General features: G+C 44.7%; 2 protein-coding genes across 3 annotated transcripts in view; both read left to right on the top strand.

The window, feature by feature from the left end:
* The window catches only part of KPNA2 (karyopherin subunit alpha 2), a 140903-nt gene that overhangs the window by 62812 nt on the left and 59293 nt on the right, over positions 1 to 18798 (top strand). The window lies entirely within an intron of this gene.
* Positions 1 to 18798, top strand: part of BPTF (bromodomain PHD finger transcription factor) — a 152200-nt gene that overhangs the window by 131255 nt on the left and 2147 nt on the right. For both annotated transcript variants that reach the window (XM_050762382.1, XM_050762383.1), the window contains exons 27-29: positions 529 to 721; positions 2985 to 3069; positions 13022 to 13208. In XM_050762382.1, coding sequence (XP_050618339.1) covers positions 529 to 721; positions 2985 to 3069; positions 13022 to 13208 — 465 coding nt within the window. The remainder of the gene's footprint in view (positions 1 to 528; positions 722 to 2984; positions 3070 to 13021; positions 13209 to 18798) is intronic.

Genomic DNA, 18798 nt, shown 5'->3' with positions numbered 1-18798 from the left:
TGCTTCATAGTGAATGTTTGAGACACATTGGGGAAAATGTGGTTTAATAGTAGATTTGATTCTTCAATATGTAACATAGAAATTAATGTGATTAAAATAGCCTGACTTGTTTGGACTTTATCAGTGTTTGAAATGGTGCTTTATTGTAGGTTAGAAAAACACTAATATGGGTACAAGCTCTGAGACTCTGTTATTAGCTTATAGGATTTTGAACTCCCATATGGTACTGTACTAGTTGAAAGATTTTTGGCTTTGTTTTCAGCTTTAAAATCAATTAAATGTTCCATATTTATCTTTAAATTTGTTCTCTAATATTACACAGTGTTCTTACAAATTTTTTTACTGCTTGTTCTTAACATCAAAAAATACTAAATTAATGTACTGGAATGCCAATCTTGAAAGTATTAAAACCATAATACTAAAACTATTTTGTGTCCCAGGGTTTAGCAAATTTTCAGGTGCATGCTTTATTATAAGTAACATCATCCCATCTGTTTTGAACTCACATTTCCATTTCGGATCTTACAGATTTTATATTGGCTGTGATCGGTGTCAGAATTGGTACCATGGGCGCTGCGTTGGCATCTTGCAAAGTGAGGCAGAGCTCATTGATGAGTATGTCTGTCCACAGTGCCAGTCAACAGAGGATGCCATGACAGTGCTCACGCCACTAACAGAGAAGGATTATGAGGGGTTGAAGAGGGTGCTCCGTTCCTTACAGGTGAGACCCCTCTGTGTGCAGCATTTGAAAATGAAATCAGCCAGCAGAATTTTGGAAAGATTTCTAGGATTTCAACTTTCCAGTCTTAAAGTGATTATTTACTGACTCCCAGCTAGTCTAGTGAAGTGCCTGACAAACTTCAGTCCTTCACGTACCAGTGTCATGAGCTTTACCATATCCCCACACCACCTCAGCTTATTTCACACTCACAAGAATGTTAACATGACTCACTTCTTTATATATTTTATTTTTTTTTTCCTCTTGGATTGAGAAGCAGTATGATTAGATTTTCTTTTTTTTGAGGCAGGCACAGTGGATCACTTTGTCGCCCAGGTTGGAGTGCAGTGGCCGGATCTCAGCTCACTGCAAGCTCCACCTCCCGGGTTCACGCCATTCTCCTGCCTCAGACTCCCGAGTAGCTGGGACTATAGGCGCAGGCACTGGGACTATAGGCTGTAATCCCGCACTTTGGGAGGCCTAGTTTTTGGATCACAAGGTCAGGAGATAGTAGAGACATCCCGGGTAACACGGTGAAACCCCATGTATACTAAAAATACAAAATGTTAGCCAGGCGTGGTGGCAGGCGTCTGTAGTCCCAGCTACTCAGGAAGCTGAGGCAGGAGAATGGTGTGAACCTGGGAGTTAGAGCTTGCAGTGAGCGGAGATGGCGCCACCGCACTCCAGCCTGGGTGAGAGTGTGAGACTCCATCTCAAAAAAAAAAAAAAAAAAGATTATAGTTATTCTTTTCCTTATGAAAAACAGAAAGGGGGCTGGGCGCGGTGGTGTACTCCCTAATCCCAGCACTTTGGGAGGCTGAGGTGGGCAGATCACAAGGTCAGATGTTCGAGACCAGACTGGACAAAAGGCTGAAACCCCATCTCTCTACTAAAAATACAAAAAATTAGCTGGGTACGGTGGCGCACGCCTGTAATCCCAGCTACTAGGGAGACTGAGGCAGGAGAATTGCTTGAACCCGGGAGGTGGAGGTTGCAGTGAGCCAAGATCGAGCCACGGCACTCTAGCCCAGTGACAGTGCGAGACTCTGTCTCAAAAAAAAAAAAGAAAAACAGGATGGGGATGGGTTGCAGGATTAGCAAGTGATACAGATGTATTGAAGACATGGAAAGCCAGTGTGGCTACTCACACCTATAATCCCAGCACTTTGGGAGGCCAAGGCAGGAGGATCACTTGAGTTGACGAGTTAGAGACCAACCTGGGCAACAAAGTAAGACCCCATCTCTACAAAACATTTTTAAAAATTAGGCTGGGCGCGGTGGCTCAAGCCTGTAATCCCAGCACTTTGGGACTGAGGCCGAGATGCTTGGCGGGATCGCAAGGTTCAGTGAGGAGATCGAGACCATCACTGGCTAGCCCTGGTGAAGTGCCCGTCTCTACTCAAAAAAAAAAATACAAAACACTAGCCGGGCGATGGGTGGCGGGCGCAAGTGTAGTCAGAGCTACTTGGGAGACTGAAAGGCAGGAGAATGGCGTGAACCCGGGAGGCAGGACCTTGGAGGTGAGGCAGGAGATCCGAGTTGACCACTGCACTCCAGCCTGGGCAACAGAGCAAGACTCCGTCTCAAAAAAAAAAAAAAAAAAAAAAAAATTAGCTGGACATGTTGGCACGCACCTGTAATCCCAGCTACTCAGGAGGCTGAGGTGAGAGGATCACTTGAGCACCGGAGGCTACAGTGAGCTATGGTCATGCCACTCCAGCCTGGATGACAGAGCAAGACCCCATCTCAAAAAAATGGGGGGAAATAAAAGGATATAGTGCACTGGATTGAAACTTTCTCCTCTTGTTATCATAATCACAAGAATTGAAGTAACTAAAAAGAGAATCGTAGTCTCAATATGTGGTTGAATGTTATTTAACGACACATCTCTGCCACCTCATCATTAACCAGCTGTGGTAATGACTCCACACTTTGAACCCATTCCACCTGTTTATAGAAGTGATTGCAATGCCAGCATCACTCAGTGACAGCTCATCATGTAGGGCTCAGAATACTGATTTTGTGACTTCTAAGCTTGTGCTCCACCCCCCACACAAGGTCTTCTGACCAGCCTTTGAGTACCATTATTGTAGAGGAGACTCATCTTAGGTAACTTATTACTAGAGCAGAAATCACCTAATATAAAGTATTTCATGTATCAAATTTAAGACTGACTTTTGGGTTCATTGATGTAGTAACTCAGCTGAGAAACTTAAATGGAATTAGTGTTTTCACTGACAATAATGATGCTGCTTTTTCATTATAGGCCCATAAGATGGCCTGGCCTTTCCTTGAACCAGTAGATCCTAATGATGCACCAGATTATTATGGTGTTATTAAGGAACCTATGGGTAAGTACATGAGTTGAATATGAAGTTCTTCAGAAGTCTCAGTGGATGTTTTATTATCCATAAAATTAGTATCTTAGAATATTTTTAGCAAGGCTGGTGGGGGTATAAATTGGTATGGTCACTTTAGAGGGTAAATTTGTAGTATCTATTAAAGTTTAGTTGTGCATACTCTTTTTTTTTTTTTTTTTTTTTTGAGACGGAGTCTGGCTCTGTAGCCCGGGCTGGAGTGCAGTGGCCGGATCTCAGCTCACTGCAAGCTCTGCCTCCCGGGTTTTAGGCCATTCTCCTGCCTCAGCCTCCCGAGTAGCTGGGACTACAGGCGCCCGCCACCACCTCGCCCGGCTAGTTTTTTTGTATTTTTAGTAGAGACGGGGTTTCACGGTGTTAGCCAGGATGGTCTCGATCTCCTGACCTTGTGATCCGCCCGTCTCAGCCTCCCAAAGTGCTGGGATTACAGGCTTGAGCCACCGCGCCCGGCCTACTCTTTTTTTTTTTGAGACAGTCTCTCGCTCTGTTGCCCAGGCTGGAGTGCAGTGACGCAATCTCCCGGGTTCATGCCATTCTCCTGCCTCAGCCTCCCAAGTAGCTGGGACTACAGGCGCCTGCCACCATATCCGGCTAATTTTTTGTATTGTTAGTAGAGATGGTGTTTCACTGTGTTAGCCAGGATGGTCTTGATCTCCTGACCTTGTGATCCACCCGCCTCAGCCTCCCAAAGTGCTGGGATTACAGGCGTGAGCCACCGCGCCCGGTCTTTTTTTTTTTTTTTTTTTTTTTTTGAGACAGAGTCTCGCTCTGTTGCCACGCTGGAGTGCACTGGTGCAATCTCACCTCACTACAACCTCCGCCTCCCAGGTTCAAGCAATTCTCCTGCATCAGCATCCCGAGTAGCTGGGACTATAGGCATGCACCACCACACCTGGCTAAATTTTATATTTTTTATAAAGACAGGGTTTCACGTTGGCCAGGATGGTCTCGATCTCCTGACCTCATGATCCGCCCCCCTCAGCCTCCCAAAGTGCTGGGATTACAAGCGTGAGCCACCATGCCCAGCCAATTGTGCATACTCTTGAACCCAGCAGTTTCATTTCTTAGGATTTACAGGCACACAAGTATGTTCATTGTGGGAGTGTTTATAATTACAAAAACATTGGAAATTGCAGGGTGGCTCACGCTGGAATCCCAGCACTCCAGGAGGCAGAGGTTGCAGTGAGCCGAGATCACACCACTGCATTCCAGCCTGGACCACAGAGTGAGACTCCTTCCAAAAAAAAAAAAAAAAACCCCTGGGCGCAGTGGCTCACGCCTGTAATCCCAGCACTTTGAGTCGCCGAGGCGGGCAGATCACGAGGTCAGGAGATCCAGACCATCCCAGCTAACATGGTGAAACCCCGTCTCTACTAAAAATACAAAAAACTAGCCGGGCGAGGTGGCAGGAACCTGTAGTCCCAGCTACTCGGGAGGCTGAGGCAGGAGAATGGCGTGAACCCAGGAGGGCAGAGCGTGCAGTGAGCAGAGATCGCGCCACTGCACTCCAGCCTGGACAACAGAGCGAGACTCCATCTCAAAAAAAAAAAACAAAGGATTGGAAATGAAATAAGTAGCCATCAATAGCGTAGCTATATCAAATGGTGTCTGACTGGAGTATTATGCAGCTTTATAAAAGAATGAGTGAAATTAATGATTGGGTTGTGGTCTATTTGATCCTCTCATCCTTCTCCATTCAATTCTGCCTCATCTTTTTCTGAAGGAGAGCAAATTTGATGAACTAGAGAGAATATACTCCTCATTTCCCAGAAAAAAATGGTAATAGCAGCCACAAGTAATTGTATCAACACTAATGGCTACAAATGATTGTATTAAAAAAATAATTTATCTGCAAAAGAAATTAGAAAAATTAAAACGTAGTTAAAAGCTTCCAAAGGATCACTTACTGCTAATGAAAGAATTATGTTCCAGAAGCCAGCTAAGCATTTTTTTAAATGAGAAGAGTTTGTGTTTCATGGCAGCTTCAAAGAGGGGGAAACATGAAGAGGAAATAAATGAAGACTGTCTCTGAAAAACAAACATAAACAAGTAGTTACTACCTTTGTTCTCCCGATGCTGAAAATGGAAGGAGTTAATCATTGTACATATTTCAAATTTGGGTAGTCACCATTGAGAAGGTACCCGGGAGACTGAGACATTAGAATGGCGTGAACCTGGGAGGCAGAGCTTGCAGTGAGCCGAGATTGTGCCACTGCACTCCAGCCTGGGTGACAGAGCAAGACTCCGTCTCAAAAAAAAAAGAAAAAGAAAAAGAAAATTTAGAAAATAAATACTACACAAAATTAGCCCGGCATGGTGGCACATACCTGTAATCCTAGCTGCTCGGGAGGCTGAGGCAGGAGAATCGCTTGAACCTGGGAGGCAGAGGTTGTATTGAGCCAAGATTGTGCCACTGCACTCCAGCCTGGACAACAAGAGCAAAAGTCTATCTCAAAAAAAAAAATAAATAAACAAAATAAATAAAGAAGATAAGCCGGGCACAGTGGCTTATGCCTATAATCCCAGCACTTTGAGAGGCCAAGACAAGTGGATGGCTTGAGCCCAGGATTTCAAGACCAGCCTGGACAACATGGCAAAACCCTGTCTCTCCAAAAAAATTTTTTTTAAATCAGCCGGGGCTAGGCACAGTGGCTCATGCCTATAATCCCAGCACTTTGGGAGGCTGAGGCGGGCAGATTGCTTGAGATCAGGAGTTCAAGACCAGCCTGGCCAACATGGTGAAACCTTATATCTACTACAAAAAAAATACAAAAATTAGCTGGGCGTGGTGGCAGGTGCTTGGACATTGTATGGTTCCAAGTTAATTAAGTATCCCTTAAAGTCCTAGGAGAACACATAGGTGAGTATATATCATGGAGGATATTAGCCTCCCAGCTAAGGACCCTGAGGCACAAAAATCACTTGAACCCAGGAGGCAGAGGTTGCTGTGAGACAAGATCGTGCCACTGCACTCCAGCCTGGGCAACAGAGAAAAACTCTGTCTCAAAAAACAAGAGATAGTCATTACTTTTGGTGTGTTCTTGTATGCATGGGTGTTAAAATTCATATCATACAGTAAATACAAACATTTTCCTATGTAAATCTTCTTCAAAAACCCATGATTTTAATGGCTTTTTATGGTCCATTAGTTGAATATACCTTAGCTTATTTAACCAAAATTATTTTCTTGAAGAGCTGGTTTTCCTGTTTGTTTTTGCTTTTTTTAATACCAAGATAAACCCCAAATGGTGGCTCACCCAGCACTTTGGCCAAGGCAGGTGGATAGCTTGAGCCCAGGAATTTAATACCAGCCTGGGCAACATAGTGAGATCCTGTCTTTACAAGAAAACAAAAAATGCTTAGGGGGCTGAGGCGGGAGAATTGCTTGAACCCAGGAGGCAGAGTCCAGCCTGGCGAACAAGAGCGAAACTCCATCTCAAATAAATAAATAGCAAAAAATGGCCGGGCACGGTGGCTCACATCTGTAATCCCAGCACTTTGGGAGGCTGAGGCGGGTGGATCACCTGAGGTTGGGGGTTCAAGACCAGTCTGACCAACATGGCAAAACCGTCTCTACAAAAAAAATACAAAATTAGTCAGGTGTGGAGGCACATGCCTGTAATCCCAGCTACTTGGGAGGCTAAGACAGGAGAATTGCTTGAACCCAGGAGGTGGAGGTTGCAGTGAGCTGAGATTGGGCCATTGCACTCCAGCCTGGGCAGCAAGAGTGAAAGTCCGTCTCCAAAAAAAAACCTTTAGCCAGGCCTGGTGCCTCATGCCTGTGATCCCAGCCACTCAAGAGACTGAAGCAGGAGGATCGCTTCAGCTGGGAGGTAGAGGCTTTAGTGAGCCATAATCACACCACTGTATTCCAGCCTAGGCAACAAAGCGAGACCTTGTCCCACAAACATCATAATAAAATACAGATATACATCCATACTAAGTTAAACATAATCTCCTGTATCTCCTAAGTAGGTAAATAAAGATAATAATATAGATCTCCCAAAACATGTTGTTGAGAAAAGAAGTGAAAGTTACAGAGCAGTACCCAGATTTTAAGCAGTAAACATTTATTTTCTAAGAGTACCTAGATATGTTTAGAAATGCATAGAAAATGTCTGGAACAATATAGACTAAACTGAAAATAGTAATTTTCTTTAAAGGTATAAGGGAACCAACAAAATCAGCAACTTTTATTTTCTTAAATAGAAATAAGTTTAAATGAGTTATCATGTTCGGTAATGTGTTTTGTAAACTTAATACTTTTTCACATCAGCTGTTATAGACCTACATCATTTTTAATTATATGAAATTAAAATTAACACCCCCCAGCCAGGCATGGTGGCTCATGCCTGTAATCCCAGCACTTTGGGAGGCCGAGGTGGGCGGATCACAAGGTCAGGAGATTGAGACCATCCTGGCTAACTCGGTGAAACCCCGTCTCTACTAAAAATACAAAAAATTAGCCAGGTGTGGTGGCGGGCACCTGTAGTCCCAGCTACTCAGGAGGCTGAGGCAGGACAATGGCGTGAACCGGGGAGGTGGAGCTTGCAGTGAGCAGAGATCGCGCCACTGCACTCCAGCCTGGGCAACAGAGTGAGACTCCGTCTCAAAAAAAAAAAATTAACACCCCCCATCAATAGTTTTGTTGTGTGTAGTTTTTGCTAGTAAAACAACATGTCACTGAACATCTTTGTTTATACATCTGCCTGTACTTGTTCTAAAAAAAACAGTCTCCAGGTGAAAGGGTCTAACTATATTTGAGGCTTTGCTGCTGCTGTTCTGCCCAGGCTGGAGTGCAGTGGTGCCATCACCAGCTCACTGCGTCCTCATCCTCCCAGGCCCAGGTGATTCTCCCACCTCAGCCTTTTGAGTAGCGGGGATGTAGTACACTGTTTTTGTTTATTTTTTGACACGGAGTCTCGCTGTATCACCTGGGCTGGAGTGCGGTGGCACTGTCTCAGCTTACTGCAACCTCTCCCTCCGTGGTTCAAGCGATTCTCCTGCGTCAGCCTTCTGAGTATCTGGGATTACAGGCGTGCGCCACCACACCCAGCTAATTTTTGTATTTTTAGTAGAGTCAGGGTTTCACCATGTTGGCCAGGCTGATCTTGAACTCCTGACCTCAAGGGATTCACCCACCTTGTCCTCCCAAAGTGCTGGGGTTACAGGCATGACCCACCGCACCTGGCCCTTTTTAGGCCTTTTTTTTTTTTTTTTGAGACAGAGTCTCGCTCTGTTGCCCAGGCTGGAGTGCAGTGGCCGGATATCAGCTCACTGCAAGCTCTGCCTCCTAGGTTTACGCCATTCTCCTGCCTCAGCCTCCCGAGTAGCTGGGACTACAGGCGCCCGCCACCTCGCCCAGCTAGTTTTTGTATTTTTAGTAGAGACGGGGTTTCACCATGTTAGCCAGGATGGTCTCGATCTCCTGACCTTGTGATCCGCCCGTCTCGGCCTCCCAAAGTGCTGGGATTATAGGCTTGAGCCACCGCACCCGGCTTTTTTTAAAAAAAAAAAAAAAAACAATGGCCAGGCAAGGGTGGCTCATCACTGTGACACCTCCACGCTTCAGCCTGCGCAACAGAGTGAGACCCTGTCACAAAAAAAAAAAAAAGAATTATTTTTAAATTACACTTTAGGGCCAGGCACGGTAGCTCATGCCTGTAATCCCAGCCCTTTGGGAGGCTGAGGCGGGCAGGTTACAAGGTCAAGAGTTCAAGACCAGCTTGGCCAACATGGCAAAACCCTGTCTCTACTAAAAATACCAAAATTAGTTGGGCATGGTGGTGCGTGCCTGTAATCCCAGCTACTCAGGAAGCTGAGTCAGGAGAATTGCTTGATCCCAAGAGGTGGAGGTTGCAGTGAGCCGAGATCGTGCCACTGCACTTCAGCCTGGGTGATAGATCGAGACTCCTTCTCAAAAAAAAAGAAAAAGAAAAAAGATAAAAATTACACATTAGCAAATTGAACCAGCTTCCACTAATTGTGTATATCTGTAACATTCTGTCTGCACTCTTGAAAAACACTGAGTATTATCACTCTTTTGAGTGGCATATTTTTTGTCTTTGAAAATACTTATTTCAAAAGTAGTGTGTTTTATAGTGTACAAATGCAGATGTTACAGAGATGTAAAATGTAATATTTACCACTACTCCCATATTGTCCCCTACAGGTAACCTCTGTTAATAGGCCAGTGTTATCATTTTTAATTTCTGCCAATTTGTCAAAGAAAGTGTTTTTATGTAAGAGTGTCCTATTTACATATTTCTTCTATTTTTCTCTCGAGATATTTATATTGTTATCAGTATTATTTAAGGGCTTTTATTTTATATTTTCATTTTTTGAGAAGGAGTCTCACTCTGTTGCCCAGGCTGGAGCACAGTGTCATGATTTTGAATCACTGCAACCTCCAGCACCCGGGTTCAACTGATTCTTCCACCTCAGCCTCCCGAGTAGCTGGCATTACAGGCGCCCACCATCACACCCAGCTAATTTCTGTATTTTTAGTAGAGATGGGGTTTCACCATGTTGGTTGACCAGGCTGGTCTTGAACTCTTGACCTCAGGTAATCCGCCCGCCTCTGCCTCCCAAAGTGCTGGGATTACAGACATGAGCCACCACGTCTGGCTATTTAAGGGCTATTTGTTTGTTTGTTTGTTTGTCTTTTTTTTTTTTTGAGACGGAGTCTCACTCTGTCGCCCAGGCTGGAGTGCAGTGGCCGGATCTCAGCTCACTGCAAGCTCTGCCTCCTGGGTTCACGCTATTCTCCTGCCTCAGCCTCCCGAGTAGCTGGGACTACAGGCGCCCGCCGCCTCGCCCGGCTAGTTTTTTTTTTTGAATTTTTTAGTAGAGACGGGGTTTCACCGGGTTAGCCAGGATGGTCTCGATCTCCTGACCTCGTGATCCGCCCGTCTCGGCCTCCCAAAGTGCTGGGATTACAGGCTTGAGCCACCGCGCCCGGCCTTTAAGGGCTATTTGTATACTAAAAAGAAGTAAAAGTTTTATGATTTTTTTGGCATATGGTAGTTTTTAACATTTTTTGGAGTCATATCTATTAATCATAAATAGGCATCATGCTTGGAGTCTTTTTCCTCTTCCATGATATATACTCACCTATGTGTTCTAGGACTAAATTTAAGGGATATCTAATTAACTTGGAGCCATTCGGTGTCCAAGCGTTATTCACATACTTTATTAAAACGAAAATTAGTCAAGCAGTAGTAACCAGCACATAATATAAGTATGAACCAAGAATGTCCTAGTGTGATGTGTTCGCTCTTTCCTGTACACCTTACATGAACCTACAGCATTGATGTGCCAAGTCTTGCTTGGAATCAAGCTATGTGTATTTTCACAGTTCTTCACATTTACACATTTTTTTTAAAACTACATAAACTGGAGCTTTCAAAGAGGTGTGTGTGTGTGTGTATACTAAAATATATATAACACAGTTTGCCATTTTAATCCTTTTTGTATATACAGCTCAGTTACTACATTTGCAGTGTTTTGTCTCCTAGTACTTTTTATGGTTTTAATTTTTGCCCTTGGATTTTAATAAACTCAGAATTATCTGGCATATAATGAGATAGAATTTTTTTTTTTTTTTTCAGATATGTAGGCAGTTGCCTCAAACTCTTTTTTTTGTTTTTGCTTTTGTTTTTTGAGACGTTGTCTCGCTCTGTCGCCCAGGCAGCGGTGAGTGCAGTGGTGCGATCTTGGCTCACTGCAGCCTCCACTTCCTGGGTTCAAGGGATTCTCCCCTCAGCCTCCCTAGTAGCTGGGATTAAAGGCATGTGCCACCATGCCCAGCTTATTTTTGTATTTTCAGTAGAGATGGGGTTTCTCTGTGTTGGCCAGGGTGGTCTCAGAACTCCTGACCTCAGGTGATACGCCCACCTCGGCCTCCAAAGTGCTGGGATTACAGACGTGAGCCACCCCGGCCGCAACCTCATTTATGAATGAACTCCTTTCCCTACTGACCTGAAGGGACATCCTTAACATATGTGAAATTCTTACATTAGATACAGTTAAATCTGTTCGTGGTTTGAACTTGTCTCTGTTAGTGTTCGTGTTGTTCTGCGTGCTGCCACACTGCGTTATCACAGCTTTAGAATAGTTTTTAATGGCTGACAGATAAGATTCTCTCTCATTACTTTTACTTTTCAGCTGTTTCTTAGGTATTCTAGTACTTTTACTTATTGGATGAACTTTCAAGTCACTTTCAAATTCAAAAATATTCACGAAGCTTTAGTTTGGAATGTGTTGTCTGTGCACCCTAGATAGATTGGAGATTACTGGCCTTTCACTCTCTCAGATATTTATGTCAAATTGTATACAGAATTTTATTTCAAGCACAACGTTCTCCTAGGATCAATGTTGTTTCAGGTAGATTTATTTCAGTCAGTACATTCCAAAGCAGTTGCCTGCTCTACAGCAAAAAAAAAAAACAAATTTGTTTTCCTGTGCGCTCTCACTACAATCAACGTGGGAGAATTCTGTTTGCTGACCTCTGGTCGCCAAGAAGTGGGTGGGGATTTCTCCCCATGAACAACCAATCCAGTCGTCTGCTTCAGACCCTAACTGGGTGTCTTCTAATTCAATTCAATTCTGACACTATCTACCTGAAGATAGGGTCAGATTCCACAGGCTGGGGACTCAGTCCCCAAGATTACCCCCTCTTCAGATGCTAATTGCCATCCCCAGGTTGTTTTACCTGCATGTCTGACCGTCTGGCTATAAATCAGGGTTCCCACAAGCTTCTCCTAAGATTCAGTAATTTGCAGGAGCAGCTCACAGAACTCAGGGAAACACCTACTTAGGCTTACCGGTTTATTAAGGACACTGCAAAGGATTCCGATGAACACCAGGTGGAGAGGATGCACAGGGCAACGCTGTGGGGAGGGGCGTTCATGCCCTCTCTGGGCACACCACCTGCCAGTCACGTCCACACGTTCAGCTGTATCAGGAAGCTCTCTGAACCCAGTCCTTTTGGGTTTTTAGGGAAGCTTCATTACGTAGGCATGAGTGATTACACCCTTGGCCATTGGTGATCAGTTTAACCTTTAGCCCCTCTTCCCTTCCGGAGGTTGGGGGATGGGACTGAAAGTCCCAACCCTCTAATCCTGACTAGGTCCTTCCGGTGACCATCCCCCATTCCAAAGCTATCTAGGGAATTCCAGCCACCAGTCATTAACATATAAAAGAAACTTACCACTCTGGAGATTCCAACCGTGTTAGGAGCTAAGTGTCAAGAAATCGGGACAAAGACCAAGTATATATTTCACAATATTACACCCATCTATCACCATAATGATTTTCTCCTTTCTACATATTGCCTGTACTATTACATACTAATATTCGTATCAGCTAATATTTTTCCCTTACATTTAAGTGGACACTTATCATTGCAGTCATGAATGGTAAGACAGTATCACTTTATCACAAATATAAGGTAACAATAAAAATGAATAAAAAAGCAATATGATGTTATTAAAGTCTAATGCAAGGATCATAAAGCCACTAGTACAGAGACTTTGTTCTTAATTCTGGATTCCCACCTTTTCTTTGTACATATACTAAATTGTTTGCATGTAGAAATGTGTTATACTTCGATATGTATAGATCATGTTGGTGTGTTTCATTGATCTCAAACCATTTGAATGAAGGACTATTCTATGCAGTTAACTGAAAGTAAAAGAACCTTCTTAACAGCAGCCAGGATTTATATATTAGAACCTCAGTCAGAAACAAAATTGGAAAAGTACTCTTTTGTTCTTCATGAATTGCAAAATAACCTCCAGGGTGAACCAGCCTGGTTCCAGGACTGCTTGCAAAGTAAACATATATATTTGTTAGAACTTCAGAGGATATTCACATTGGAAAAACCTTAAAGCTCTGAAAATGTTTTACATTTTGTGTTTTTAAGACCTTGCCACCATGGAAGAAAGAGTACAAAGACGGTATTATGAAAAGCTGACGGAATTTGTGGCAGATATGACCAAAATTTTTGATAACTGTCGTTACTACAATCCAAGTGACTCCCCGTTTTACCAGTGTGCAGAAGTTCTTGAATCATTCTTTGTACAGAAATTGAAAGGATTCAAAGCTAGCAGGTGAGCAAATGGGTTCAGTGTTCTGAATTAATTCAGCTCTTCACTCTTTTTATACTACTCTGTCTCAAGATTCAACCAGTGCAGTTTATGGTAATTTAACCTTAAATATCTTTAAAAAACAAAAACAAAAAATCAAGACTCCAGGGTTATAATCTACTGGCAAGGAGAAGTGGACAGACAAAATATTGGGAAATTGCTGGATTTGTCGTTGATCTGCTTAAAGTCTTTTTTTAAAATTCACAAAGTGGCCAGGCGCAGTGGCTCACACCTGTAATCCCAACACTTTGGGAGGCCAAGGCAGGCAGATCACCTGAGATCAGGAGTTCAAGACCAGCCTGGCCAACATGGAGACACCCCGTCTCTTACTAAAAATACGAAAATTAGCCAGGTGTGGTGACACACGCATGTAATCTCAGCTGCTTGGGAGGCTGAGACACAAGAATCACTTGAACTTGGGAGGCAGAGGTTGCAGTGAGCCAAGATCACACCACTGCACTCCAGCCTGGGTGACAATGAGACTCTCATGGTAGGGGGTGGGGGGGTGGAATTCCCAGCTTCGTCAACACAGTGAGATTGTGTCTCTACAAAAATTTTAAAAATTAACCGGGCATAGTGGCATATACCCGTTGTCCTAGCTACTCAGGAGACTGTGACAGGAAGATCACTGTGCCCAGGAGTTCAAGGCTGCCGTGAGCTGTAATTACACCACTGCTCTCCAACCTGACTGACAGAGTGAGACCCTGTCTCAAAAAAAAAGACAAGAATGAAAGAAAAATTTGCTGAGCTGATGATAGTCACAGGACTTTAAATTCTAGCAGAATAAATTCCTTCACTCAGCAAATGACTTGAGAACCTGATGTGTGTGCACCAGATACAGGGAATTTAGCAGTGAATAAATTAAGGCCCTTGCACTCTATGAGGGGTAGGGGGGAGCAAGGGAGACAGTTGATAAACCTTATAAACCAGGTGGACAAATGGAAAAAGACTCACCCCTACATACATCACTATAAAATTTCCAAACGCTAAGAATAAAAGAAACTCTTAGATAAAACAGACAATCTATGAAACAAGAATTAGATTGGTGTCAGATTTTTCTGCCCTGACATTTAGTGCTAGAAGATTATGGAAGAATAAATCTAAAAGTTTAAGAAAAAATGATTGGCCGGGCGCGGTGGCTTAAGCCTGTAATCCCAGCACTTTGGGAGGCCGAGACGGGCGGATCAAGAGGTCAGGAGATCGAGACCATCCTGGCTAACACGGTGAAACCCTGTCTCTACTAAAAAATACAAAAAACTAGCCGGGCGCGGTGGCGGGCGCCTGTAGTCCCAACTACTCGGGAGGCTGAGGCAGGAGAATGGCGTGAACCTGGGAGGCGGATTTTGCAGTGAGCTGAGATCCGGCCACTGCACTCCAGCCTGGGCGGCAGAGCGAGACTCCGTCTCAAAAAAAAAAAAAAAAAAAAAAAAAAAAAGATTGTCAGTTGCATCCAAACGGTCAAGTTTAGAGGCAGAATAAATACATTTTCAGTCACGTGAGGACTCAGGACATCCTTTCTTGGCAGGTATTTTTAAAAAGTATGTGCTATTGGCCAGGCACGATGGCTCAAGCCTGTAATCCCAGCACTTTGGGAGGCCAAGGCAGGTGGATTACTTGAGGTCAGCAGTTCAAGATCATCCTGGCCAACATGGTGAAACCCCATCTCTACTTAAAATACAAAAATTAGGCGGGCATAATGGTGCACGCCTGTAGTCTCAGCTACACAGGAGACGAGGCATGAGAATCGCTTGAACCCGGGAGGCACAGGCTGCAGTGAGCTGAGATTGTGCCACTGCATTCCAGTCTTGGTGTCAGAGTGAGACTCCATCTCAGAAGAAAAAAAAATGTGTGCTATCAAAAATAAGGAAACAAATTTTTTCCTTTTTAATGAGCTTCTTGTAATCCCAGCACTTTGGGAGGCCGAGGTGGGTGGATCACGAGGTCAAGAGATCGAGACCATCCTGGCTAACACAGTGAAATGCCATGTCTGCTAAAAATACAAAAAAAAAATTAGCCGGGCGTGGTGGGGGGGCGCCTGTTGTCCCAGCTACTCCCGAGGCTGAGGCAGGAGAATGGTGTGAACCCCGGCAGCGGAGCTTGCAGTGAGCCGAGATGGCGCCACTGCACTCCAGCCAGGGCGACAGAGCGAGACTCTGTCTCAAAAAAAAAAAAGAAAAGCATCTTTTTTTTTTTTTTGAAACGGAGTTTCACTCTTGTTGCTCAGGCTAGATTGGAGTACAATGGCGCCATATCGGCTCACTGCCACCTCCGCCTTCCTGGTTTCAAGGGATTCTCCTGCCCCAGCCTCTCTAGTAGCTGGGATTACAGGGGTTTCTGCATGTTGGCAAGGCTGGTCTCAAACTCCCAATCTCAGGTGATCCGCCCGCCTCGGCCTCCAAAAGTGCTGGGATTAACAGGCGTGAGCCACCGCGCCCGGCCATGATGTATCTTTTTAATTAGGGACAGGGTCTTGCTATGATCCAAGCTAGTCTTGAATTCCTGAGTTTAAGCAATCCTCCCACCAGCCTTGGCCTCCCAAAGTGCTGGGATTACAGCCATGAGCCATTGCACTGGGCCAGAAATTTTTTTTTTTTTTTTTTTTTTTTTTTTTGAGACAGTCTCACTCTGTTGCCCAGAATGGAGTTCAGTGACACAATCTTGGCTCACTGCAACCTCTGCCTCCTGGGTTCAAGCAATTCTTCTGCCTCAGTCTCCCAAGTAGCTGGGATTACAGGCGCCCACCACCATGCCCAGCTGATTTTTGTATTTTTAGTGGAGACGAGGTTTCACCATGTTGGCCAAGCTGGTCTCAAACTCCAGACCTCGTGATCCCCCTGCCTTGGCCTCCCAAAGTGCTGGGATTACAGACGTGAGCCACCGCGCCTGGCCAGAAATTTTTGTTTATTTGAGTTCAGAAAACAGGAGGTTCAGGAAAGTAATGAGAATTACTCTGACCCAAGGTGACATTTGTACAGCAGGCTGTAAAATGTCAGCAGTCCAAATCCTAACAGGAGAATGGAGCACTCCCCAGAGGCTCAGTAGAGCAAGAAAATGACTCATACATTAGATAATTTGTTTAAGACAGAAAAACATAAGGCTATGATTAAGCCGAAGAATGTCAGGGATAAAAATGAAAGGCAATTAGAAACACCACTAAAAACAGAAAGTTGTGTAAGTGTGCTCTGTTAGCTGGGCACGGTGGCTCGTGCCTGTAATCCCAACAGATTGAGAGACTGAGGCAGGAGGATGCTTGAGCCGAGGAATTCTAGACCAGCCTGGGCAACATGACGAAACCCCATCTTTACAAAACATAAAATTTAGCCAGGCATGGTGATGTGCACCTGTGGTCCCAGCTACTTCAGAGGCTGAAGTGGGAGGATTGAGCCCAGGAGGTAGATGCTGCAGTGAGCCATGTTCATGCCACTGCACTCTAGCCTGGACGACACAATAAGACCCTGTCTCAAAAAAAAAAAAAAAAAAAAGAGCCCTATTAGCAAAAGACTAGGTGCTACAGAGAAAAATATTTACATTTTCGTAGTAACATTGGGCCAGGCACAGTGGCTCACACCTGTAATCCCAGTGCTTTGGAAGGCCAGGGTGCGTGGATCATCTGAGGTCAGGAGTTGAGACCAGCCTGACCAACATGCTGAAACCCCGTCGCTACTAAAAATACAAAAATTAGGTGTGGTGGCGCATGCCTGTAATCCCAGCTACGCAGGAGGCTGAGACGGAATCACTTGGACCTGGGAGGTGGAGGTTGCAGTGCACCAAAACCACGCCACTGCACTCCAGCCTGGGCCACAAGAGCAAAACTCTGTCTCAAAAATAATAAAAATAATGACATTGATTTTCAACTTTTAGAATCACCCTATAGACAAAGCATAGAATTATGTAATTTTTAAATTATAGGGAAATAAAACTCGAGACTCAAAAAGGGAGGTGAGAAAATGGTTAAGTGAGCTTGGTTCTCATTGCCATAGCAGGGCTTAAACAAAAGTTGATAAAACAAGAAATAGCTGTATAAGAAATCTACCCTGGGCCGGGCGCGGTGGCTCAAGCCTGTAATCCCAGCACTTTGGGAGGCCGAGGCGGGTGGATCACGAGGTCAGGAGATCGAGACTATCCTGGCTAACACGGTGAAACCCCGTCTCTACTAAAAATACAAAAAACTAGCCGGGCCTGGTGGCGGGCGCCTGTAGTCTCAGCTACTCGGGAGGCTGAGGCGGGAGAATGGCATGAACCCGGGAGGCGGAGCTTGCAGTGAGCCGAGATCACACCACTGTACTCCAGCCTGGGAGACACAGCGAGACTCCGTCTCAAAAAAAAAAAAAAGAAATCTACCCTGGCCGGGTGTGGTGGTGGCTCATGCCTATAATCCCAGCACTTTGGAAGGCCGAGGCAGGCGGATCACCTAAGGTCAGGAGTTTGAGACCAGCCTGGCCAACGTGGTAAAACTCCGTCTACACTAAAAATAAAAAAATTAGCCAGGCATGGTGGTGCACATCTGTAAGTCCCAGCTACTCGGGAGGCTAAGACAGGAGAATCAGTTGAACCTGGGAGGCGGAGGTTGCAGATCGTACCACTACACTCCAGCCCAGGTGACAAGAGTGAGACTCAAAAAAAAAAAAAAAAAACCCTACTCAGGCTGGGTGTGGTGGCTTATGCCTGTAATCCTGACACTTTGGGAGGCTGACGTGGGTGGATCACTACTTGAGGTCAGGGGTTCAAGACCAACCTGGCCAACATGATAAAACCTCATCTCTACTGAAAATACAAAAATTAGCTGGGCTTGGGGACAGGCACCTGTAATCCCACCTACTGGGGAGGCTGAGGCAGGAGAATCATTTGAACCCGGGAGGAGAAGTTTGCAGTGAGCAGAGATCCCGCCACTGCATTGCAGCCTGGGCAACATTGAGACTCCGTCTCAAAAAGAAAAAGAAATCTACCCAGAGAACTGAAAAGTCAAAGGAATTGATCATAGGGAGCCAGCCTGGATTTCAGATGGAGTTAAGGTAGGACAGAGGAGCACAACTTCTCATTATAAGCCCCTCTATGCTTTTTGATTTGTGCATCATGGTTATTCCTCTAGTTCAGTTTCTAAAATTGCTTTTTTAAATTGGAAAGGCCTTTGGTGGTATCTGTGAGGTAGAAGCCAAGGGGTGAGAATCCTACCCTGGTGCCAGCTTGCTGGCAGAACCCAGAGGATGACTGCTGGTAACTGCTGATGAAGGAGAGGAAATTGCCTGGAGGTCCTGGGGCCTGTAGGCAAGACAAAGGGAACTTGGTAAAGGAGAGATGGAGGCCTAGGCTGGGCCTGCACAGTGAAGGGGCCACTTACGATGGCTTCTTGCCACCTGGTTATTTTATGTAGCTTTTTAATATACTCAAGTTGACATAATTTTCATTAAAGCACATGGGAGCTGAATCGAGAAGTTTGCTCAATTCTGCTTAAATAAACAAATTAGGCTGTGCACAGTGGCACACGCCTGTGATACCAACACTTTGAGAAGCCAAAGCAGGCAGTTTGCTTGAGCCCAGGAGTTTGAGACCAGCC

The sequence above is a fragment of the Macaca thibetana genome, chromosome 16 (genome assembly GCF_024542745.1).
Source record: "Macaca thibetana thibetana isolate TM-01 chromosome 16, ASM2454274v1, whole genome shotgun sequence".
Classification (NCBI taxonomy): domain Eukaryota; kingdom Metazoa; phylum Chordata; class Mammalia; order Primates; family Cercopithecidae; genus Macaca; species Macaca thibetana.
Note: the sequence above shows the minus strand (reverse complement) of the source record. Positions and strands in the feature narration are given on the sequence as shown.